This window comes from Acomys minous (assembly GCF_964271855.1).
Source record: "Acomys minous genome assembly, chromosome: 13".
Taxonomy (NCBI): Eukaryota; Metazoa; Chordata; class Mammalia; order Rodentia; family Muridae; genus Acomys; species Acomys minous.
In genome coordinates, this window is record NC_140495.1 from 92,362,971 (window position 1) to 92,389,485 (window position 26,515).

A 26,515-nucleotide genomic window follows, 5' to 3' on the forward strand; every position below is an offset into this window, starting at 1 on the left:
CTATCTACCTATCTATCAATCACTTATTATCTATTACCTATCATCTATCTACTATATCTATCTATCTATAGCCTATCTATATATAGGTATCTATATCTTCTATCTATCTATCATCTATCTATCTATCTATCTATCTATCTATCTATCATGTATTATTTATATGTTTTAAGATGCCTTAGGTTGTCTAATTGGTATAGCATATAGATAATTATCTGGAAGCTGCTGGCCTCCAGCAGTCAGCTGTGACATCTGCTGGCAATTTGCTTTCTGCCTCAAACCTGGCACATTTTCATGGCATTATCAAATGAGAGAGGAGGAAGTCTTCCCCTTCACATGGTGGAAGGGTTGAATTCATAGCACATAGTTATATTTAAAAATAAGGATGCAAGTTTTGTTCAATATGGTGGGAAGATTTTTTCTTGACAAAAAAAGGAAATTAAGAAATATAAAAATAGAGTCCATAAAATACTCTGAGGAGATGAACAGAAGCAAAGTTGACTAGAAAACACTTTAGTATAAATTCCTGTAAACTAATGTTCTTTACAAACTTGAAGAGTTCCTAAATTAAATACTGGGAAAGTTGGTCTGTTTATTATAAATGGAAAGCTAATTTATAGATTAAGTATTCAATAAAGTATAAAATATAGGCAATAAAATATAAAACTCAAATGTATTTACATTTAGCTGGTTGTTAAATCAAGTGACAATGGGATTATCACTTTTTTAAAATCAAGTGATAATGGGTTTATCACCATTTCTATAAATGGTTGAAGACAATGAGACTGGCACAGCTGAGTATGTGAGATGCCCATTATGACAGAGTATGCATTGCCAATTCTTATTAAAGTTAAATCCACCAAGAATTCCATTTTAGTGAACATTGCTACAGATATGAAAATAATTCTCTCTATATATTATTTTGTAACAATAAATGCATTAGTAAGAAAATGATAAATATAACTATAAAAAACCTGACATCCCTCAGATGAGGAAGTCTGAGGCGACCATGGATGAGGTGAAGGTGAAGTAAAGTCTTTAAAAGCTTGAAGGAGAACCTGCTGCTCCTCAAAGGAAAATGTAAGGTTAAAGATACAGTGAACAAGCACAGCAAGGGTGCAAGGCTCTGTCTTGCTGAGTAAGCCCTAGGAAAAGCAGGAAAAGATGCAGAACACCTGGTGTTGGGTTTCTCACTAATCCTTTGGACTTTTAACTTCTTACGGTGAAGAATAGTTATAGCTCAACATTTACAAAGAATATAATAATGTGAAAATTTTAAGGATAAATGAAAATTTTAGTGTTTAATTATATTTCATAGAAAAATTATTCACAAATCAAAGTACTAGTAGTACAATGTCATAGAATAAAATTAGCACTTAGACAAGAATTATTTCCCCCTCTTTTTAAGGATTAATACTGTGTACTGTTTTCTAGTAGTGTACTATTGCCCACAGTAAAGACCTAAAAGGAGAAAGGCAAACAGAATAATAGTTAAAACACAAAGAGTGCTGGGTAAGTAGCTCAACTAATAAGGAGTTGGGCTGGCAAACATGACCATGGTTAGATGTCTTCCTTTTTTGGGGGTCCCTGTGAGGGTATCCCACCCTTCCTCAGTCTAGTGTTTTCATGTGCTCCCTGGCCTGGTTTTGCTATTATGGTTTTAATATACCAATGTCCTGCTTAGATGGTTCTAACCTACATTGATAAATTCCTAAGTTTGTTCCCTTTTTCCTGTAGGAGAGTTTGTGCATAATCTGTTTATGTGGTGCTATTCACATTTACAACAGGGTGCAGTTTCAGCCTCTAGGTTTATACTCACAAGCAGAGTAAACGGCTTCTTGTAAATACAGTATCTGAGAGCACGTTTCACCCTAAAATACTTTACCCAGTGTGAAGTCACTTAGATAAGGGTCTAGTCTTATCTGCACCGTGGACCTTTCTTCACAGTTGTATGCAGGTTTCTATTCATTTCCCTGCTTTTCCTAACCTGTGCGGTAGAGGAAAGCCGTGTGAGTACTGTGTGACAAAACTTACAAATATTAGGCTCTTGATTATCACGTGGATCATTCAGGGAGAAGTGCCAGAAGTATTCTGATAATTGGTAGAAAATACAAAGTCATACGTAGGCTTTTCATTATATAGATATGAATATTGGGTGTTTGAAGGGGAGTATCAGTGAAAGAAGTGAGGAAGAAAGCAAGCATCTGATAGGTTACATTTTAGATGAAAAGTAAAATAATGTGTGTGAGCGTGTGTGTGTGTGTGTGTGAGCGTGTGTGTGTGTGTGTGTGTGTGTGTTAGAGAGAGAGAGAGAGAGAGAGAGAGAGAGAGAGAGAGAGAGGAGAGAATTTTTCTAAAAGGAACAGTAGACAAACTGAGAAATACGGCTTCTGAAATGTGCAGTTGGACTAATGATGAAGCCTCCGTGTATATGTATGTGTATGTGTATGCATATATCCATGTAGGTTCGGCCACTAAAATAATTTCAATTTTTTACCTATTAAAATTTAATTTGAGAACAAGCCAACCACTGGTACAAACAGCTCTTTCTTCTTATAATGGTCTTATAAAAGTAAGTAAATTATTAAGATTCAAAGAATCAGAATGCAGTAATACATGTTAAGTTTCAAGAAAATGTAAAAAAAAAAGTACACGTTTTTGCATAAAGTTATGTAACTGATTGGGAAATTACTTTTTTGCATAATTTCAGGAAAAAAGCATAAACATACCTGTAATTTAATCCAATTAAAAAGCTGTGTGTCTTCATCGTGATAAATCCCACTTCTGCTTATTTCTATGCATGAACTATAGGAAGAGATTTTTAAAATGCTGCAATAAGAGAGGAAATGACATGATGCAGTGTAACGCGGGGAAGTTATAGAATAATGAAATAAACTTCCTTTATAGAAATGGAATTGCATCAGATATAGAATTATTTATATGCTATGGGACACTCTGTAAGACATATCTTTAACTTACAGATGAGTATTAATTTATAATGTAGCCATTCTTTTAATTAGGTACCTAAATCAAGGTTGAATTTTTAAATTGGAAATGACATATGGTTTAAAGTTCAAGATAGAGCAGATTATAAAATTTGTATTGCCTACATATTGCATTCACATTAAAAGGTCACAGTGACAAGGCAAAGACACTAGTGAAAATATTTCCTGGAGATGCCTAGGGTTCAGGTATTGTTTTGGTAAATTAATTGGGATCCCAGTGGTCAACTCATCTCTAAGTCAGAAGTTTCCCGATTGAGATGTTTTAGGAGGAACCGGGCAACAGAATGATGCATAAGACAGTCTCATTCCATCCATCTCTGTTGAAGCCATAATAGTCATTTAAATTAAATTTGATTTGTAGTATCTTTCAACAATTTAGTTTTGCTTAATTAATTGTAAGTAGAAACAAGATTTGTGACAGAGCTACTGTGCTTAATAGACAGATCAGTGATATATGTACCTCGCAAAGCAGAAAGCAATGGTTATACTATATCAACACCCCAAACAGAAAAATGAGTTAAGATTGTGGGCCACATTAAAGCAATAGGCTCATCCAAAAAAAGTATATCCTTCCTGTTTCAGGACCCTTGTCTTGGTATATTAATGCAAGCTTTAGAAGCATTGAAATATCTCAATTTAAAATTCATATATTCAAGTTATATTATATAATGGTAATTATTCTATGATTATAATCCAATAATTATGGTATTTTACAGTTTCATACTATAGAGAGTGACATAGGTGTATTATTGTGGAAATGAATATAAGCATTAAAATTTTCTCAAGTGAAAATATACAAAATACAGCGCAGCACTTTATAACCTTTCTATGTCTCAGCTGCTTCGCTGAGCACCCTCTCCTGGGGGCAGATCCAGGGCTCAGAAATTTGATGCATTTACTAAGTGTCATCAGGGTCTTAAAAAGGACACAAATTTTTCAGTCTTCCCACTGTTATAATTATATGATTGTTATATTTCTCATATGATATCTTTTTTTCTAGAAAACATATACCAGTAATACCTGAGTAATTAGAAGTTAATAAAGACAAATTTTTAATAAAAAATCAAGTATTGGTTATGATTTGTGAAACAAACTATAAGTAAAATGTTACTGAGCAAACCATATTAAGACTGAATGTATTCTCTGTATTCTCTGAATATGTTTGTTTTGAATGTTATCATTTTTGTCTTTCTTCACTTCTACTTCTCAACTTCTGTCACAACCACCATCAACAAAACTCACCATCCACAAAAGCAAAGCTCACAAAGATACAAGGCTAAATGATGAGAGGAAAACACTCCCCATCCGCCCTCTAACTGATGACTAAAGGAATTCAGCTCCTTCACGTTATTCTCACATAAGGCTGCAAGAAGCAACTGGTTCCCTCTCCCTCGTTCCAGCCATGCCTTGTGGGGTTTGCAGCAGGCGACAGATTTCCCTATGCAACTGAGGTACATCGTTCATCAGTGACCAAACAACAATAGATATATATTTTTTTGCACTGAAGCATAACTTTACAGAGATAAATGAAACTCCTGATAGCAAATGTCACTAAGGACAGGCCCTAAATCATAAAAAAAAAAAGAGCTAATTATAAGAATCATGGCTTTATATGTATAATATACTATTTATGATAAAAAAATAACTTTTTATTTACCTACTTTAAAAAAGAACCATGCCACATATCCCTGATCACAGGCTCCATTATCTTACACAATTTCAGAAGACTACTGTGTGTATCTCATTGCTCTTAGTGTGTTCATAACCGTGAACTGTGGCTACCATCAGCTTACTACACTTTCAAGATCATCATGTTGCCTCTTACTCTACATTTCGCAGTATAATTGGGAAGAAGTGGTAAAAGTACACTTTCTGAAAGTGCAGAAATTGCATATGAAAATTGAAGGATGTGGATAACACATATGTTGTTTTAATGACCTGTGGGCACTCTTTGGGTTACATGTCAACAAATTAGTTTGAATTTTGTTCCCCGTGCCATACACAAAAGGAGCCAAGTCCTCGATGACTCTCAAGGGTTGAAAGCACTTTTAGGGACTGTTCTTTAGACTCCAGACTGAGCATGTGTGTGTACAAGATGCCTCCAGGATTGGCTAGTGTAAGCACTGTCAAAACCACAGGAGTTCCTGTTGCCAAAAGGCTGAATTGACCTTTCCTATCCATTTACAGCACCACTGGGAAAATGGGGAGCTGGACTTTCCTGAACTTTAACCCTGGATATTCCATCATGTCTTACAGCATTCCATCAGGGTCAGCCTGGCTAGATTTCTACGTACAACTTGTAGACGTTACTGTTCTAGCCAAAGCTGAGCACTGCATGGAGAGTCTTTCTGTGTCTTTCGCTTGTCAACTATAATTTCTATTGTCACATTTTCCTGTAGGACTATACTTAGGAAGGAACCAAGAAACCCTTAAGTTGAAAAGGTTATTCAGAAGCCACACCTGTGACACCTCACCAGTATGGCTACTTAAACATCTGACTCAAGCGGTGATGACAGGGACAGACACACCAACAGAGATGAGGAAAATTCATGAGGCCTCAACCTAGATGAAGAATTACAGACAACTCTGGAGAGATAAGAGTTGGAGAAATATGCTTTCCCTCGGAAGAGCACACCAATTGGTTATCCAATACCAAATGGCCATCCCAGGAGACATATATATGCAAATAACACATCATAAATTTAACAGTTTTTATTTATGCATTTAAATATATTTATTTATAAATATATATACAAATATATTTAAATATGTGACAATACAATATGTATATGTACTTGATGCATATATATATCATATACATATGAAATATATACATACATATGACAACCATGAATGAAAAAAGAGGCTATGAATTAGAAATAGCAAGGAGTGGTACCTAGGAGGGACTGGAGGGAGAAAAGAGAAAGGAAAATGATGTGAGTATATTATAATCCCAAAGACAAAGAAAGCATTTTAAAAAGTAATGTATTACTTGAAAACCTAAAGTTGGGAAATTTCTAAATATTCACAAGCGAATTTTCTTTGAACTACATAAAAGTATTTTAGTCAAAGGAGAGACTTGTATTTGGCAGAGGGACATCCAGGCCAATACATGGTTGTAAGCTATTCATATGTGATGCGTGTCTCTCGGGAGCTGGAAGAAAATGCCAGCGAGGTATAAATGGCACCCATGGTAGTCTTGCCTATAAATATTTTCAGATTTATAACCCTGGCTCTGAAGAACATATTGTGTGAGGAAATACAGTGTGATAAATGGAGATTGTGCTTCACTGAAGTGAGAAAGGGGAAAATATAGTTTTATTTCTTGCCCAACATTTCTGCATCATGATATCTCTAAGTGTGTAGCCATAAATCTGAGATGAATCTCAGGAAATGGTGTGAAAGATTTCATTGCTAGTCAGTCAGAGTGCAGAATTCCCTTCATTCTGTCAGTCAGCACAACCCTGGAAGCCAAGGTAAACTGTAGGGCCAGAAATGCAAGGGGAAGTCTGGATTCCTTGGTCACATATACTAGACATTTGCAGCCCTGAAGAGATTTCTCTTGTGCACTGTGCGAAGGTTAAGACTTTTGTTTATTGATCATTCAAGGCATAAATAATTATCATAAATAAGTGCATGTTGGCTTTCTCTGCCTTAAAAAATATTCATTTGTTCATTTGGTAATGGATTTGTAGAGCTTTTGTTGTTTAATCCAGCAATGATATGTTTGCTATGCAAAGATGTGTCTCTTATCTGTAAATAGGAATTATAGTGTACTAATATGGTCTGAGGCATTAAGTTAGATGATAACAATCTAGATAATTGTTTAGCTACTGACTCACAATTGCTCCTCAGTAAACAACATTTAACTGTCTTATTCTGGATAACTTTCAAACTTTGCTGTGCTTGTAACTATAAACTCATATTTAAATTTATATTCATACAATGTATATAATTCATTCATATATTTTTCCAAGATTATTTAGTTTCTTCATCTTTGGAGTACCATTTCCCTTCACCTGTATTTAACAATTAATTCTACTTCCCCTTATTTATTGTCCTTATTTCCGTCTATGCAGATAGAGAGATGTAATTTACTGCCACCTGAATATCTATGTTTACACATGCATGCATTTTCTAAGAACAAAGACACCCCTCCAAAATAATTTCAATATCTTTGACACTCAAAAATTTAAAGTTGATATCACATTATCTAGCATGTATTCAATATTCAAAATGTTCTTTGATGTTAATTTTCCAGTATTTCATTAGCAAACTGTCTTTGATTATTATATGTTTTGTTTTCCTTTGTCTAAAGTAGCCCCTCCAATTTGATGTGGTTTTTGGTGTTTGGTGTTCTCTCTTCTCTCTATCTCTCTCTCCTTCTCCCTCTCTTTCTCTCTCTCTCTTGCCCCCTGTGTGTGTATGTGTGTATTTTGTTTGTGTCTCATGATTTTCTAGTGTGTTCATTTGAAATTAGACTCATAATAAACATATTTTTTTACAACGCAGTAGAGGTGATAATTCTTACCTCTTCAGGAGCCATGTTGAAGCAGTAATATACTGCAGAGTTCCATCTTCAATATTCAGAAAACACCCGGTCTAGTTGCTGCATTAGTGAAATTCACAAATGTATAATTAGTGATATCTGTTAACAGCAATATAAAAAATAGGGGTCCACACCGGACTGCATTCACTTCTGTGATAGTTAAAAGGCTACACAATGCTATGTTGCGTTTCTCTTTTATTCTATTTCCAGGGGAGCATATTTGGAAGAGCAAAACTAGGGCATCAAACATAGAAGGAAAAGAGTCCCTGCCAGGCTGCCATCCCAGTTGCCTTCCTCCCTTTTCTACTCTCACATGCCAAAAACCCTTAGCGACGGCTTGAAATGTGCCATTGTGGGGTTGTTGGCACACCACAGAGAAGCCTGTAAATTCCATGATCTCAGTATTGTTCATTTTAAAGAAAGTGGTGTAGACACTGGTACTAATGTAGTTTGCCTAATTGTGTCCATTATATAGGCAACATATTGTTAATCAGGTAAAAAGTTAAGAAAAGCAGCAAACAGATTTTTAGAGTTAGAGTACTGTTACCTGTCAATGAAGGAACTCTGCCACTGTCAAGGAAGTTCTGAAAAAAGTCTTTTTGTTCTGTTTTATCACCCTAATTAGTGCCAATCAAATTATCAATCACAGTTTATTTTGCAACTCTATTAATTTTTTCATACATTGCAACTTTATTCAGTATTGATGTGAAAATTTTACAGAACTCTTAATGATAATTTTGAAGATGAATTAATCAAATGTACTTTACAACATATATTGTTGTGCTATTGCAGTTCATAAGCTTTCTGTCATACATCTATTAATATTTGCATAACTGCATAAAATTATGTTTAGATATACCATATATTTTAAGGCCTTTCATTAAACATTTGGCATCCCACTTGCACAGAATCCATATTGTTATGAAAATGATGGCTTTTTTTTATTTCTTGGAGTTGTCAGATTGCTTCTAGATCTCTGTAAAATAAAGATTTTCACCATTTGTTCTCAGTACAATTTCTTCGTACTTAATACAAATTTCTCTTTAAATATATTTTTATCCTATGCACTCATTTTAAATTGAGTGCATTTTTACTTGAATCAGTAAATACATCTCTAATTGTAAAATAGAATTTTCAATCATCTTTTGTGTATATATATTTATATATCAGCTACTATTACTATTCTTCTGCAAGTAGGAACTATAGCTAGATCATTAAGGATTATGCTGACAAAAAACAAACCAAAAAACTTGAACAGTATTAAAACCATTAGTGTCAGTGATTTTTTTTAATGTTTTTTTTTTTTTCAATACAGGGTTTTTCTATAGCCGGGCTGTCCTGGACTCACTTTGTAGACCAGGCTGATTTCGAACTCAGAGATTCACTTGCCTCTGCATCCCCAAGTTCTGGGATTAAAGGCATGCAACACCATGCACAGTGATGTATTTAGTTTTAAATTGTCCCCACATTCAATTCCTGGAAAACTGTTTGAGACATTTCTTTAAGTGTTCTAAAATGTAGTTAAAATATAAATATATCATTATATTTTCTCATCTTTTAATCTTCTCCCATACCCATGTCAGTTCTCTCCCAAATTCACAACCTCCGTGACTTTAACCACTGTTGCTATGTATACATAAAAATGAATAAACACACCCCTATAACCTGTTGAGTCTGCTAATTGCTGCCTATAGTATGTGTTTGCAGAGATGACTATTTGGTACTGAAAAACCAATCAGGGTGATCCTGCTTTGGGAAAACAAACTCTCCCCATTTCGGCAGTTACTAATTGTTTATAGCTCTTCATCCAGGCTTGGGTTCCCATGAGATTTTTCCCACCTATGTTGGCATGGTAACTATTTTGGAATTATTTCAGTTTTGTTAAGGCAGCCTTGTTGTTGCAATTTCATGGGTGTAGCTTCCCTGTCATAGGCAGAGAAGCCTCCATCCCATCATTCATTTCCTGGTCCCCTGGCTTTACAATCTTTCTACCCCTCTCATTCCAGAAATTCCATTATATATATATATATATATATATGTATATATATATACACATATATATGTATATAATGTATATGTATATGTATATAATGTATACATTATATATATAATATAATTAGTATAATTTGCTGTTAATCATACTGAATCCATTTGATCATTCATTCATTCATTTGCATCAACATTTGTTTGAGCCTAAGTCTCATTATTTAAAAGAGGCTAGCCTCCAACTTGCAGACCTACCATTTTGACCTCCCTGTGCTTGTATTGCAGACATGTATTACCTTGCTTGGTAACATACTCATTTAAATTTTATTAAGACATTTCTATAGAAAAAAATTAGAAATAAAATCATCTACTTTTTTCTTTTATCCTTGGTTCATTCATTCATTCATCATCCCCTCATCCTTTGAATAATTTTACTTAATCAAGGATATTTTTATCCTATAAATGCTATTGTAAACACTTATTTTTCCTTTACTCTGAAGAATGTCCAGTTTGGTAACATCCTATTTATCTGATTTTATGTATGCTGCCTTTTGTGATGGCTTGCACCTGATATGTCCAGCAAAGCTCAAGTGTTGAAGAAATGGTACCCAGATGATTGAGTATGGTCTCACTTCAAGGGGAAAGCAGGTCTCTTTGGGTGGTGGCGGCGATGGTGCTGGCAGTGGTGGTGGCTGTTAACAGTACATATGGACATCAGCCTCTTCCAGTTTTTCTCTTGGTACTCTGATTACCATACCATGAGTATCCTGCTTGAGTATATGTTCCTTGTGATGGGGCGTGGCCTCAAAGTGATAGGACAAAATGCCCATGGCTGAAAACATAAAAGTCATTCTCTCCTCTTAAAAGTTGTTTTTTTCTACATATTTTAACTTACAACACACACACACACACACACACACACACACACACACACACACACAAGGTGGGGGATGCTGACTAATAAAACAGTGTTCATGGTTTGAAGTCATATGTAAAACATTGTTATGCACACCAATGTCACAGGGCTCTCCCATGTTTTCTTTCAGTCATTTTCATGATTTGGAGTTTTGCATTTATGTAACCTATTCTGAACTGAGTCTTGTTCATGGTAAGAGAAAAAGCTCTGATTTTATTGTTCTGCCTATGGATGCTCAGTTTTTCCATACACTGTTTATGAAAGAATCTATCATTTCCCAATTGTGTGTTCCTGGTACCTTTTTAGAAGACATGTTGGCTGTGGTTGAAAGGATCTTTTTCTGGGTTGGCTATTCGCTTGTGCCTGTTTAAATGCTACCAGGTTCTTTTATTTCATAGTATATATTTAACTTTTAAAAATCCTTTTTCAATTTGATAGCATCATTCACGGCTTTTAACAATGACTAATATTCTGTTATCCCAATGTTATCTCTTATTCATCTGTTTCCTATCTTAGTCACATCAAAGAAAATAGCATAAGTATCCACATTTTATGGAGATTTGGAGTCTTTCAAAATGAGTTTCAGAAAGTTTTGCTACCTTCTTAATAAATTGACTATTGTAGATTTTTAAAAAATCTATGTATTTAGAATCTATTTTATAGATTTTTATATTAGTGAATAGAGTATTTTTTTACTGTGTAACATAAGCAATTATTGACATTTGTATTTACTTTTATCGTATTAAGTAGACTTTATCTAGTTAAACAGTCTAACTTTACTAAATCATAGAGAAAGCAGAACATAGCATTCACATGAAATGCATCCTTAGCATCCTTAGCACTGGCAACTTAATTGGTGTCATACATCTTCTCCTTTGTATTTGTTTGTGTATGCATGTGGATGTACCTTGTACATGTGAGTACACATATGTAGATTCAAGAGGAAGATGCTAGATCCTCTTCTCTGGATCTCTGCCTTCCTCTCCTGATTCAAGACTTCCCAGGGAACGGGAAGCTGCACCTTTAGGTGAAGCTAACAGCCAGCAGGCCCCAAACAATCCTTCTGTGCCCGGTATCTTGCTCCCCACTTCCTGGGGTTAGAAGTGTACATGAGCATATATGTCTTTCTATGTGGGAGGTGAGAATATGAACTCATGCTTTCGTGCTTATCAAGTGATCATTCTTACTTCTATGGGCATCTCTCTAGCCCCATCCCCAATCGTTTTTCAAATTTATAGGTCCTTATTACCTTCTTATTATTAAGTTCTCTGTTTTTGTTGTTGTTGTTGTTGCTGCTGCTGCTGTTGTTTTCCATTCTCTAGAATGTTTATTTTTGTTTTTTGTTTTTTAAAAATATTTTATTAATTTATTCATATTACATCTAATTTGATATCCCATCCCTTGTATCCTCCCATTCCTCCCTCCCTCCCGCTTTTCCCCTACTCCCCTCCCTATGTCTGTGACTGAGGGGGACCTCCACCCCCTGTATATGCTCATAGGGTATCAAGTCTCTTCTTGGTAGGCTGCTATCTGAGTGCCACCAGGCCTCCCCATCAAGGGGACGTGGTCAAAAATGGGGCACCAGAGTTTGTGTGAAACTCAGTCCCCACTCTCCATTCAACGGTGGAGAATGTCCTGTCCATCGGCTAGATCAGGGTAGGGGTTCGAAGTTCACTGCATGTATTGTCCTTGGCTGATGCCATAGTTTGAGCAAGACCCCTGGGCCCAGATCCGCCCATCATAATGTTCTTCTTGTAAGTTTCTAGGACCCTCTGGATCCTTCTATTTCCCCATTCTCCCATGCTTCTCTCACCTAAAGTCCCAATAAGATGTCCTCACCTCTGACTTCTTTTCCTGGTAAGTGAAGACTTTCATGGGACATGCCCCCTTGGCTAGTGTCTAGATATGAGTATACACCATTTGACTCCTTCTGCTTCTGAGTGAACTCACTCATTATGATCATTTATAGTTCAATCCACTTGTCCACAAATTTCAGGAATTCCTTGTTTTTAATAGCTGAGTAGTATTCCATAGTGTAAACGTACCACAGTTTCTTTATCCATTCTTCTACTGAGGGACACTTAGGCTGTTTCCATGTTCTGGCTATTATGAATAAGGCATCTATGAACATGGTTGAGCATATGTCCCTGTTGTGTGGTGGAGCATTTTCTGGAAGGTCTTTGTTTTAGGGCCAGCAAGATAGATTAGTAAATAAAGAAATTTGATGTGTAATCCTAACAATTTGAACTTAATTTCTTTCCAGGTTGAAAGGAAAAGACCAACTCCCTAAGGATGTCCTTGACTTTAATGCTATATAGCATGTGCACTTGTAGTCATGCACAGTCTCATGTACACACACACACACACACACACACACACACACACACACACACACACACACACAATACGTAAATTTAAAAAGTCTACAGTTGATTCAAATCTAAAATAAACGTATCTCATTTATTTATGTGTTCTGTATTTGTTCACTGTGGAATAATGAAAATTCATTGGACGGTTTGGGTTAGAGCCTAATGCGGCTTCACCTTTTCACTAATGAACTGATCAAGCTTTGGCCATTGAACGACAGCAACTTCTGGGTTCTGGGCAGAGCACTGAGAGTGCTATAGAAGAATAGGGGGGTGGAAGGACCCAGAGGGCTGAGGAGCCCCACAAGGAGACCATCACAGCCGGGGCATCTAGACCCAGGGCGGCTACACAAACAGTTGCATCAACCAAGGACAATGCAGGCAGTGAACCTAGGCTCCCTGTTCAGATCTAACCAATGGACAGCTCATTCCCCATGATTGTGGGGGAAAGTGGGGGCTGCCTCTGACATGAACTCTGGTGCCCCCAATTTGATCACTTCCCCTTGGTGGGGAGGCCTGGTGGTACTCAGAGGAAGGGGAAGCAGGCTATAAGGATGAGACCTGATAGGCTGTGGTAATATGGCGAGGGAGGAGGACCCCTTATGTCAGAGGTCTAGGGGAGGGGAATAGGGAGGAAAGAGGGAGGGGAAGAACAGGAAGATAAAGTGAGGGGATAATGATCTGGATGTAATCTGAATAAATTATAATAAATTAAACATTTTAATAGTAAAAATTGTAGGGTTTATTTATATTTTGCTCTCAGTTTTCTTAATCTACAGAGAGAAGTCAATATAGTGTTACATAGTGAAATAAGGCATAAAGATCAACTCAGTGAGGTGGTTAGGTCAATTTTATCAATACTATGGAGGGAAGAACAGCATTTATATTCATTTATTTTAATTTTACCTCTTCTGTGCAATAAGATTTGTTTTTACCATAGTGTCCACGTACACATATTGTGCATGAAGGTAACCTGCCTGTTGTACAAGCAAAAAAGGATATAATTGTGTTATAGAGCAAGAAGCTTGTAATATAGCTACTTCTTGCTGTTACTAGAAGGGTTTAAACTAGTTACAGAGATTTATTAGCAATAAAATTTAGTGATTTTTTAATTTCTACTGTTTAACTATGAATTAACAGAATTAGGCCAAAGGCTAAATAAGGATCTTTGTTTAATGAAGAAACCTGATGCAATTTTCACTGTCAGCTCCCGCTTCTGAGCTTCAGTGTGTTCGGGCATCTGCTGCAGCAGTAGCTGAGGGGCGCGGGAAAGCTTCAGGTTTCCAGCTTTAGCTGAACCCTATCTCCTTTATCTGTTACGCACACAGAACAACGACCTTCCGGGAAAGGACGACAGAATGCGTGAAGGTTCCTGCCCACACCAGAGGGACCCCTCACAGCTTCTCCTTACACATTTCCATTTGAAATAGATGACAGTAAGAACTTTGCAGCCCCTCCCATAGGTTTTCATTTCTCTAAGAAAAATTCTCTCAGATTTTAAAACTTAACTTGAAATTTCTCCATTATGTCCAGGCTGGCTCACTTAAGGGCTGGTTCTCCTGATGTTCTGAGTTAACAGACTTAACGAATCGCGAGTGAAAACTTAAATATGGTGCTACTCTATGTGTGATCCACTTTGCTAATGGCTGCCTGTCTTCTGCTTGATGTTTAAAATATACTTTAATGATCCTTGTATACCTTTCTATTCGTATGTCTTACTTCACAGCCCTTTGAGATTCAATGAGTCATATTTTTCAGACTAAGCAACCTAAAATAGTAAACGCTAAAATAACGTGACTGATGGCACTTTACAAGTATACTATCAGGTGGGACAAATGTTTTTACTCTTTGTCTAATATCATTTCCTTAAAATTCTGACAACAATTTTAATTAGGCATAATAAATAATATTTGCATCTATTAGCAATAGAATGAAAGAATAGCTAAAATTCCTTTTTTTTTGCTGAATCCAAAACTTTTAATAATTTAAATCAAAGTAGATATGTTTATTAAATACTTATCTTTTAGTACTATATTAATTTTAGTACTATATTAATTTAGAGCTATATTAATTTATCAACGTCTCTTGCTGTTTGTACTCTCTAATAGTAACCAAAAAACCTTAAGTTAGGCACATCAAAATTGGAAAGCAGTTAGTATAGTTACCCAAAGTTATATAAGCAATCCCTAGTGTAATAAGATTATATTTTGGTAATTATTCACTCTGACATAAAAAAAATAAAATAAAAAGTTTTACTTTGTTTCCTATGGACTTTTAGATGTTTTCTTAGGAATGATCTTTAAAGTAGATAGTTTTCACTGAGAACTTACTATATGGCCTGGGCCATTACAAATGTGACTGTAAGTCTAAACGGAAAGGTGCCACTCAATATGTGCATTCACTGTCAATTCCACATTCCTACTCTAATTTGGAAGAGATAAAACACACATTAGGTTCATACAGTTTCTAGTGTCACAAAATAAATATCATCTTATGAATGGGAATCCATCACAGCTCAATAATATCTAGCATGGATGCTTTATTCAGTGACAATATGGGTAGATGATTACATTATCAGGCACGTGAATGAAAGCAAGAGGACAAATCTAGGGTCAATGCTGTCTTTCCCAGGATCACGGAGCTAATTTCTTACCCAATTCCTCATGTAACTGAGCAAAGATTCACCTGATTTATTTTGTTGTCTTTTATTTTTGTCTTTGCTTCATTATTTGAAGGAATTGGACTTAATCATTAAAGCAAAAGTTTCGTATATGTAGACAGCCTAGTTTTAAAGTAGAAATAGAGGGCCGGTGTGTCACGCTGGAAACATAGATACCCACACATAATCTTCAACATTCTGGGATGTCTTTGTGCTCTCGATGCTGTTTGCTTTAAAATAAGCTAAAGCACCGAGAATATTGTTTTAGGTGCAAGGCGCACAGCATGCATAAAACAAAAGTCAAACTGAAAACTTTGGAATTGAAATAAACATTTCCACCATATAAACTATACAGCATCTTCACAGTAAGAAGTGTATAAATTATCTCAATAGTTTATAAAATGTGTGCAAAAGTTAATAAAAAGGATTCAAACATTGAACCCTTCATATCCCTTATAATTTATGGGAAAGTATGAAATCTGTCACGTTTCAATGTTCAGTACTTTATATGGGCTATTCTCTAAATATTTTTAATTTAATCTGTAACAACTCAAGCTTTCTTGTCTCACATTATAATGAAAACAATATTTGACATCTTCAGATTTAAATAGAATAATAGCACACAGCAACGGATGATAATTAACTCAAGCAAATTCTCTTGTCTAGAATATGGCATAATTTTTCATCTTGCCACATTGTTAACAGTGATACACTTGCAAAGCATATTGTCTCTCTTATTATAAGTTAATTTTAAAAGAAGACAACTTTCCAAGAGACTAGATGTAGTTCCTTGTTTCTTCATAGTCGCATAAGCTCTTCAGGGAAAATGGGAGACAGAACAATATCAGGGCAAACCTGAATGGAATAATGAATTACATTGAATATTTGGAAGATGTAAACAAACAATGAAAATTGGAACAAAAAAATAGATCACTCCAGAAGACCACAGTTGAGGAGAGTTTATGTCTTGTTGCACTGATTTTTAAAAGAAAACATGTTTTTAATGAGCATGCCTATGTAATTTGCTATAATATAAAGACAATTAGGTAAAATAGCAACCACACTGCCATTATGTATTGCTTTTCTTGTCTGAAGGTATAATAAGTTTATGTCCTTCTGAAGACCTTTTCTTTGCTATCAGTACTTAAGCATCTTTATTTTTATTATGTTTTTACATATACAGTTATATTATTACACACAAATACAATAAACTACATACAGCAAGAAAAACCATGAAATAATCAGATATTATATAAATGTTACATTCATAGTAGTTTGCCTATTTGCTTTTGGCAGCCTTTAAGAAAACACCTTTCCTATCTTGGTGAGTCAGAAATTCTGTATGTAAATCAATATCTATCATATCTCATCTTTATCAACTTAAACCGTATATCTAGTCTTAAAAACATCTTAACCACAAACAAGCTAAGATTAATTATAAAACTAAACTATCTGATCTTCAATCCAAGTAGAGTCTTGAGAAGGAATAAAACTTAATTACCTGAGGAATTCTGCCTAAAAACGGGTAAGCTTAGATGCAGACAGAGTTTATGGCCAAACTCTGCCAAGACAGGGTAAGCAAGACCTCAATAGTTCCTGCTCACAAACATGTCTGTCAGATACACAGAACGCTGAAGATGATGCTCCAGTGCTATAAAGACTTTTGGGTGACTGTTCAGACAGCAAACTATCATTTTTTTTATTTTGAAAGCATCTTTATTTTTAATTGTATAAATTATATATTCCCTCATACAAATCTATAAATTCTAAAATATTAATGTTTATTCATTAATGAACTTAAAATGAACTTGCACTTTTCAATGTATTTATTCCTTAGAAAAGTTTGTTTTAGGATCCCAGCTCTTACTGAACTACTAATGATAAGTAACATTTAACAAACAGGCATTTAGTTACATGCCAGTTAATATTTCCATAGGCATAGATATCTAATCCTGAAACTACCAATGCCCCAGAATTTACATGATAAATAAACTCTTACCAGTGTCACTTCATAGCTTGATGCTACCCTTAGCTTCTAAACAACTCCCAGTGTAAGATTTCCAGTCTCTTACATTAGTGGGACTATGCAAGGTTAGACGGTCTGCCTGATTTTACTAAGCATAAGTGTTTCTTTTTCACTCACACATTATTTTAATCAATAACCTATTCTCTGTTGTAGAATAGCAGTCTACTAAATAGACATACAACTTATGAACTATTTTAAAGTTTATTTATTAAATACTTCCCCTGTTGATCTAACTGGTCGAATCCTTGAATAGTGAAATAAATCAACTATGAATATTTATGAGTAAGAATTTATGTGAATAAAACACATTATTTTGAGCAAATCCGTAACAATGGAATGACTGATTCTCTTCTCTGTCCATCTAATATATGAAGAGACACGCACACATTTTCAGTATTATTTTCTACACTATGTTTATCTCCCTACCTAGCCTCACTCCACTGCTTGGGAGAAATCTCTCTAGGTATAGCACAGATCATGGGCTGAGAACCAATTTCACAGAAACTGTGAGTGCCCACATTGGATCACATCTTACACGGTGATGAATTCCCTTACTTGTACAAAGAGGCGTTTTACTTTGGGGAGTTAAAATTCTCTTTATACAACAGCGTAATTCTTCCTTAGGGGTTGTCCAAACATTTGTTTTGTTGTACTCAAGTGTTGTATTTTATACCCGAGCTGCCAGCTTGGCCTACTTTTTCCTAGCAGGATAGGGAGTTCTTATGTCCCATAAAGCAAATTTCAATCCATGAAACCGAAACATTACGCCCGTGGTCTCATAGTGATCTGAATTACCATGTTACTGAACAACATCTCCCTAGTAATATATAACTTCTTTTATATTTCTCCATGTTTTTTTTTTTATCTCAGGGAAATAGGAATGCCTGGGCACCCTGCTTGGAAGTATAGCTTGGCTGGAACACAGCTGGTGTTCTCAGCTTTCTCTCTGTGCCTGGGGTTTCACTGCAAATCTAGATGAATTTGGTTAGTGCTATTGATATTGTACCTAGCATCCTAATGAATTCTGAATGGAAGGAATACATCCATAGCAGGAAGGTAAGACACAACTCTCCATTCCCTCAAAATAGTGCCTAGAGAATAGTTTCGTAAATCAACTTACCCGCATGCTGAAAATGTGATACATGGATGAAGTAGCTGCTCCTGCAAAGCCATGTAACTATGAAGAGAATGAGGCGTAGGGGAGTTGCGTGATGATGGGGGAAGGGCTTCTCTGCCTCTTCTCTTGCAGTCCCCTTTAACGTCTGCTTGATCATGAAAACACATGGTGTGTACTCTACCTCACACTTGGGATGCTGTGTCTGTGTCTACGTCAGTGCCAACCATGGAGCATTAACAGAAGCATTGCAAAGGCCTCTGTGGCCCTGCTCAGTTCTTGCAGCTTGTCCTTTTTAAAAATCACTGCATGCCCTTGAAATAGCTTGTTGAACCTTAAGCAGATTTTTTTTTATAATGCTTTCTACCTTTCTCCCTGCCAGTAAAAACAATAATCTGGCATTGAAAATTTAGAAACAAATCAATTTCAAAGGACAAGAGCCACACATAATATTTCAAAGCTCATAGATGGTAATTAGTAATGTCTGTTTGTGTGTTTTCCTTAAGTTTTTTTTTTTGCCTGCATACACATATATATGCATTCACTTACAAGGAAATGATATGGGGAGGGGAAGGAAGAGATTCAATTCTAATCTCTCAGGATACTCAGCGTTTCTAAATACTTGGTAGGCCTTGTTCTCCAAGAAGCTGCTTGAGGCTGTTTCTGTTTTCCCTCATGTGTGTTCACTTTCTTTGCAAGTACATATTTCATGAATATCTTATTATAATGTCCTAAGTAAAATCTGTACACACTTAAATTTTGATGAGCTATATTACACTGTTCATTGCAAAGGGAAATTTATAGTGCGTACTTGGTTATGAAGTTTGATGCAGAAAGTGAGGTGTTCTCCTTTTATGAATCTCACTCCAATGTTTCATTTCCTTCCGAGGAAACTGCCTTCTCAACAAAGTAAATTCTTGTCCAGTGTCATGAACTATTCAGGAGATTATGTTCTGATTTCAGACATCCAGTGGTCATTGTCCTGCTGTGTTTTGCTTTACTATAAGAATTTTAGTGCTTTCTATTAGAATATATTATGAATATATAACATAAACCACAGCCATGTCCTAGAAGGCCTTATGTTCTTTAGTTTTGCTCATCCATATATGTTGGTTTGGATTAAACTAAAAAGTAAGAAATGACTTGGGCAGGTTTTAGATTTGCTGGCGTTCTGGCACTCAGGCTGCGGGTACAGTTTAATTCATTTTTACCTTGGTGTATATTGAAGTATGGGAGACAGCATAGAAAATAAAAAGACTTTCAGTTCAGTTTCCAAGGTTATATCTAGTTACTTGGAGGCAGCAATGGAGCACTAAGGAGGACCCAAGTCACATCTTTAGTAAAGACACTATGTCCCTGATAGTACAGAAGTGACGTATGGCAGGAATGGGGAGATTCAGGATGAGTCTCTTGTGATTCCTGAAGTCTCCAAATCCCTGGCCTACCTTGTTTCCTAAGCAGCATATCCATGCTTTTGAAGCTGTGTGTGCAGGTGTGTAGTTGAGCATCCATGCACACGAGTACAAGTGTCCGTGGAGGTTAGAGGTCACCATGGGGTGTCTTCTATAATCAACCCCTACTTTATTTTTGTGAAAAAAAATCTCTCATTGAACCTGGGGCTCGCCAGTTTTGCTAGACTGTCTGGACAGGAAGCCTGTGGTGCCCCAGTCTCTGCCTCCTCTACTCTAGGATAACAGGGGTATTCACCCCGGCTTTACCCTGGGTGTTAGGGATCCAACTCAGGCTCTCATGCTTGCATGGTAAACACTGCTGACTGAAGCATCCCCCGTAGCATCTTTAAAGCTTTCCTAACACATATGCAGCTTTGTCATGTTCTCAAGCTTACCATGCATCTGTGACTACCATGCCACATGGTCCATAAAACAACTTTTGGGCCTGTTCTGAAGTGGCCTTTATTAGTTGTGTGATATTGAACTATGATCTATTAAGTATATTGGTCTCCTCTACTGTGATAATAAAATAATAAGAATTAATCGGATGTTAATTGTTAAGATTGAATGAGAATATAGGAATATGGAATCAACAGGTACCATTTTGCTGAAGAATCATACACGAAGAGCTTAATTAGGCATGGCCGCCTCGTTTTCCTGTTCTCAAAGAGAAGAATGTCAAAGAGCTTAACTTGAATCTGGAAATTTCTACTCTTTGAACTTTTCAAAAATATGCTTTCACCCAAACCTTATTATCTTTCATAGCTTCATTTGTCTTTCACATCTTTATTTAAGCTTCCTGCTGGACTCATGCTTTGACAGTTTTCATGAAATAGGAATGCTCCTCGTAAGATCTGAGCTACATTACAAGCTCATTTGGTTGCTGAATAAGGACAGCAGTATTGATGATGTCACTTCTGTTGAATTCATCTGTGCCTTCTGCAGTTGTTGTGTTTTACTGATATCTTTGGAGCAAAGGAATGGCTGCCCACTAGCTTCCTGACAGAGAGACTAAGGCTGTGATTTACCCTATGTGTTTTCATCATCATTAGAATCCTCAAGAAATCCTTCTATTCATTTGAGTAAATATCTTTATCCCTTATCATGCTGCATAATGAGCTATTGAGAGAGTAGCTGGGAGAGGAGAAATAGGAAACCATGCCAGAAAGGTAACTGGGCTGTTAACATTAAAGATAGTGAAATTCCACTTTGGGGTCAGAAGTGTGGAGTTTCTCCTTTCCTCCCTCTGTACCTCCCTCCCTCCGTTCCCTTTCTCCTTCCTCTATTTTACTCATCTTTTTTTCTTGTTTTGTGCCTCTCTTTAAAACATTACCTGTATGCAAGTATAAGGTTTGTAGCGATGAACTGAGTTTTCAGTTATAACATCATTTAGTCACCTCACTGAGGATGCAAAAAGAATAAATGAGAAGATGTACCGTCTATCCCTGTGTGTGTGTATAGTTTATTCTGCCTCTGAAGTTTTAGTGCCCATTCTGATACATCCTCACTACCTCAAATAAAATGCTCAAGTCACAAGTTTTCAAGTGCCATGCCTGATTACTTGCCCTCTTTTATGGAACTAAAGTAAGAACTTCTAAGAATAATAAGGATGATTTATAATTATGAACACTGCAGACCATTCAGTTTTTCCTAGTTACTGGGTAACATTCTGATACATCAACTTATTCTGTCTCTAACATTACCCTGAGGGATTCTGTAGTATGTCTGGAGTATCACAGGTGGGGAACTTAAGCTAACTTCCAGTTACTTTGAGGCTCCCTGAGGAAGGCTTTTTAATAATCAAGATCCGAGAGGAAACTGTGAAATAAACTTCCCGAGTTGTGATATAAGAAACAACTAATTAATAGCAGAACCACTAAAAGTTCTCTAGACAACCGTCCCTCCATTGTTCTGCTCAGACTTAGAGACAGTCCACTTTAAGAAAGGCGATTCATCCCGCCATTCCTCAGGGTACATTCTCGGGCGATCCCTTGTCAAAGCTACTTAAGGAGATCATTTTAAACTTAAAAAAATATTAAACTTCCATTAAAATCCCCTTCATCTGCTACATAGGGAAAACAATATAAGCAGAATGATATTAAATCCTGTTTAGCACAGTCATAATGTGTAGGTGTAATTATACAAATATAACTACAGGTGTTCAGTAAGCACCATGTCCAGGCAGCATATTATTTGAAGATTCTGAAGTAAGAGGTATTTAGTGCGCTGTCTAAGGTCACAATTTGAGAATAAATTTGGATCAAATTAGAGGCATCTAAGCTTACATTAAAAAGTGTGAAAATTATATAGGAATTAGATAACACAGTAAGAAAACAACAGAGAAACAATCTTGTTATATCACAGCTCTGTCTGTAGGCGTATCCCTTACAGTATCTTCATAAATTGGTCTGCGTAGTGCAATTTGGGCTTAGGTATTATTGCCCAAATTCTGGTCTCAGGAAAGCAAAGTTTTGTAAGGCTCACAAAATGTCAGTTTCCCTCAGTGGATGGCCAGAATTAAAATTCAGACTTGCATTATTAAAAGTTATAGGGACACTGTACTCTACGGCATTACCTTTATGGTAGTTAAGTCTCTTGTTACAGATTTATTTATATTGGACTGAAAATGCATGTATACTTGTAACTTTCTTTTTACATACTGTGATGGTCAGTTTAACTGTCAACCTGACACAAACTAGAATGTCCTTGTCAGAGTCTTAATATGGAATCATCTACATCAGATTGGCTCATTGGCATATCTGTGGAGGTATATTTAATTGTAATTTATGGAGGAAGATAATGCCCACTGTAGGTGGCACCATCCCCTAGGAGAGTGGTCCCAAACAGCATAAATAGGGAAAAGGTTTGCTGAACGCAAACAAGCAAGGCTGGTGCTGCTCTAGACTGAGGCTGTGATTTGATTTACTTCAGCTCTGCCTTTACTTCCCCAAAATGATTGATTGTAACTAGGAATTATAAGTCAAACAAATGATTTACTCTTCTCTGTTGGTTTTTGTCAGAGTATTTTATCACACCAACAGAAATGAAACTGAAACACACACTAAGCCTGTGCTCTACCACTGAGCATAGCAGTAGCCTCTACATTTTTAGATTTCTAAAGTCACTAGTGGAGAATAACTCTATTTTGAGAGATTTTATATATTTTATCCCACCACCCCAATCTCTCTTTTGTAAAAATTCATTTTTTTCCTCTCCATGATTTGCCTTCAGACTTGAAAAGGTTAACATATATACCCGAACACAACTAAAGAAATCTTCTCTCTTGGTTAATTTTAACTGTTGCATTATATATTTAACTTCTTATTTCACAATGCCTTCCAACCTCCTGCCTCACAGAATGTGAAATGTTGCCAGGAAGTGTTTTGAACACTCTCCCACTGATTTTGCTCATGAAGAGAAGAGGTCAATTTTGGTGGCTTTGCAAGAAAAATATTAGTTCCGCGTTACAGAAAAAGCAAGTGCAGAAGTATGTGGGTGTAATTGGTAGGCTTATCTCTTTCAGCAACAAAAATGGTTCTTGAGATTTCTGAAGGCCATCATAGTTTTAGTTAGTTTGCTTTATTTGAGGCTTGCTGAGATATTGGAACGAATGACGAGGCAGTGTTGCACTAAAGGATGTGGCAACCCAAGTAATAAGCAAAAAGACATTTATAAGAATCAGATCCTAGTAGTGGTATCAGACAGTCTTCAGTTAAAAGAAACAGGGCACAAGAATGGGGATTTGCCTGATGCAATATATTCACATGTCAGAAGACTTAGCGCATGTATCAAGGAGGGACGTAGAAAATGCGTTTTCTCAAAGCCCCTACGAGAACACACAGATGGCTAATAGTGCAATGTGTGGTTTTTGTAGAAGTTGTACAGTGTTGATCCCAGACTGTTAACACCTGGGATGAGAGAATCAATTGCTCTGTGATCATTGTTACTCAGAGCTGCAAAAGATCTATGCATAGATAACAAAAGCTGAGCACACCGGGGCCTCAGTGAAAGTGGAATATTAATATCTGCAGGCAGGCAGATGAAATAAATATAGAGAATTCTGTGGTGAGGCAATGGGGGTGCTCATTGCAAGTGTTTGAGAGCAAAGACCATGCTGCTTAAGGATGCACAGCATGATAAACTATCTGGAGCTAATAGTGAATATGAAATTGGCACTTTGTTCCATTATATCAGCTAATAATCACCTGTCCAGGCTTTAGGTTGGTACCAAAGAGAGGAAGACCCTGGGCAGCCATGAAAATCTTGGAAATACAGTTTAATAAACAAGGCTTAAGGAAATCAGAATTGGTCTAAGGAGGCCACTCTTCAGTAGGCACCTCTCCAGAAGAGATGCAGTCTCAAGGCTCTCTTTCACTTCAATTGTTAATGACTTTGGTAAAAACTACTTTTTCCCAGGTTTTTCACCAGGGATCTGTATTAAAAGACATCATAGCATAAGGTTGTAACTATACAAAGTGAAGCAAATATTAATTCCTGGCTTGCATTTCCAGCTGCGCTTGCAGGAATGACAACATATGTTGGGATTCTTATTTTTGATAAGTGCAATTGCCCGATCCTTCCCTCACAGAGTATGCCAATCAATACTTAGCTGCCCAGTTTTAAAACTGAGGTGCTATAAAGTAATGAGCCTGTGGCAGGTGGAGGGCAAAGAGATGCAGAAAAGCATGTAAGCTATCAGGTTCTATCTAGAGGCTCCCTGAGCAAGAGCTATCTCAACTGATACTGGAAAAAGGAGAGTGGACATTGTCTGACTGTTTGTAATACATACAGAATTTCAAGCGATGTTGCTTTTTCATGTAAGTGCCTAGGAAATGTGGTTTCTTGATATCTGTGGTGGCAGCTGATGGTTTATTGATCCAATGAAACCTGTCTGACTTATTTACTAATTCAAAGCACTTGGTTTAGAGTAACCTTATAGTAGCTGTTCAAATTACTTTGCACTCATAGAAAATTCCATCGGATCTCTAATTTTGCACCTACTCCACCTTTATTGGAATATAATTCATATACAATAACATTCTATATTTTTTATATCAAAATCAGCATTTTTGTGTATTCATAAGGTCTACAGTGTCATTATCTTAATTCCAGTATTGTCAGCATCCCAAAGAGAAGATATGTTAAGTACATTAGGTCATTGCATCTTTCTCCTATAAAGTAATATAAATTTTGTTTATAAAAGATTTGCATATTCCAAATATTTCATGTCATATTCTCTAAAGTCTTTCTAAATTGTCACCTTTCATGTAGCATGATATAATCAAAGTGTATCTACTGTGCAACATGAATAACTATTTGGCTTACCTTTATTAACAAATTTTATTTTCCTGTGTGGATGGAAAATATTTTACATGTGTTCATCAGTAGAGTTGTTTCCGCTTTTTTGTCTTTTATGATGTTGAAGTGGAAATGTCGGAGTTTTTATATGAATTAATGCCTCTCTTGTGTGTATATAGCTGTGGTTGGATTTCCAGATCATATGTTAACTCAATGGTCACCTCACTGGGCTGAGGTCCTACAGACTCTTTTTAGAGTTCTGGCATCATTTTGCAGTCTCATTAGTTATACCTTGCTTTCTTTTCACAGACTCCAGAGGAACTAGAGGACATTTCTGACCTTGAAGAGGATCATGAGGTCCGTAGCCACACCAGCATTCAGACGGAAGGGAAAACTGACCGAGTAAGTCTTCTCCAGAGGGACATCTGTTGGCTGTGAGTGGTCTTTGTCATCCAGGAAGCCTCTCATACAGGAAACAGTTGGGTCTGGATGAGGCTTTCTGAAGTACAGAAAAGAAAGCCTTGAACTGTAAGAGTAACAGGCTAAGAAAGAATTTTTTTCCTGTAGTAAATTATTCCATACTGCTTCTTATCTTGTACATGTCATGTGAATATGAAAGTGAAATTCATACATATTTGTTTAACGTAGAGAATAGGATCCTGAATTTTAAAAATATGCTCTAAAATGACAAAGTCTTCTACTGGGTCAGTAATGGGGTCTTTTTTCTTGTCTTTAGTGCTATCTTTTGAAACTCCTTCAACCACCCCCCTCACAAAAACACACACAAACACACATATGTGCACGCATGTGATAAAAAAGTTATTTTCCCCTAACTTTTGTGGTAAAAGTAGTATGTGTTTCTTTTTCACCTGTTGTGAAAATAACCATAGTGGGAAAGTAGTTGGTAATGTATGAGGTGAAGCTCATATCTTGAGACTCAGATTTCTCTTGGCCACTAGAGTTGTCAATCTTCTTGAAGCTAATTCACGCCAGGAAGTGTGTAGAACACATAGTATCTAGTTGTGACTGTCCTTAAACAGAGCTTCGATCATTGTTAAGATGTGGAATCATGAAGTGGCAATAAAAGAAGAAAGGTGTTTTGCTGTTGGTAAACTCTGCTCTAGTAGCTGGTAAAATATAACCGTGTC

At 36.3% G+C, this 26,515-nt stretch overlaps 1 protein-coding gene across 6 annotated transcripts in view; it reads left to right on the forward strand.

Annotated features, from left to right (window-relative positions):
* Nucleotides 1-26,515, forward strand: part of CTNNA3 (catenin alpha 3) — a 1,390,227-nt gene that overhangs the window by 1,226,664 nt on the left and 137,048 nt on the right. For all 6 annotated transcript variants that reach the window (XM_084751942.1, XM_084751940.1, XM_084751941.1 and 3 more), the window contains one exon: nucleotides 25,677-25,769. In XM_084751942.1, coding sequence (XP_084608068.1) covers nucleotides 25,677-25,769 — 93 coding nt within the window. The remainder of the gene's footprint in view (nucleotides 1-25,676; nucleotides 25,770-26,515) is intronic.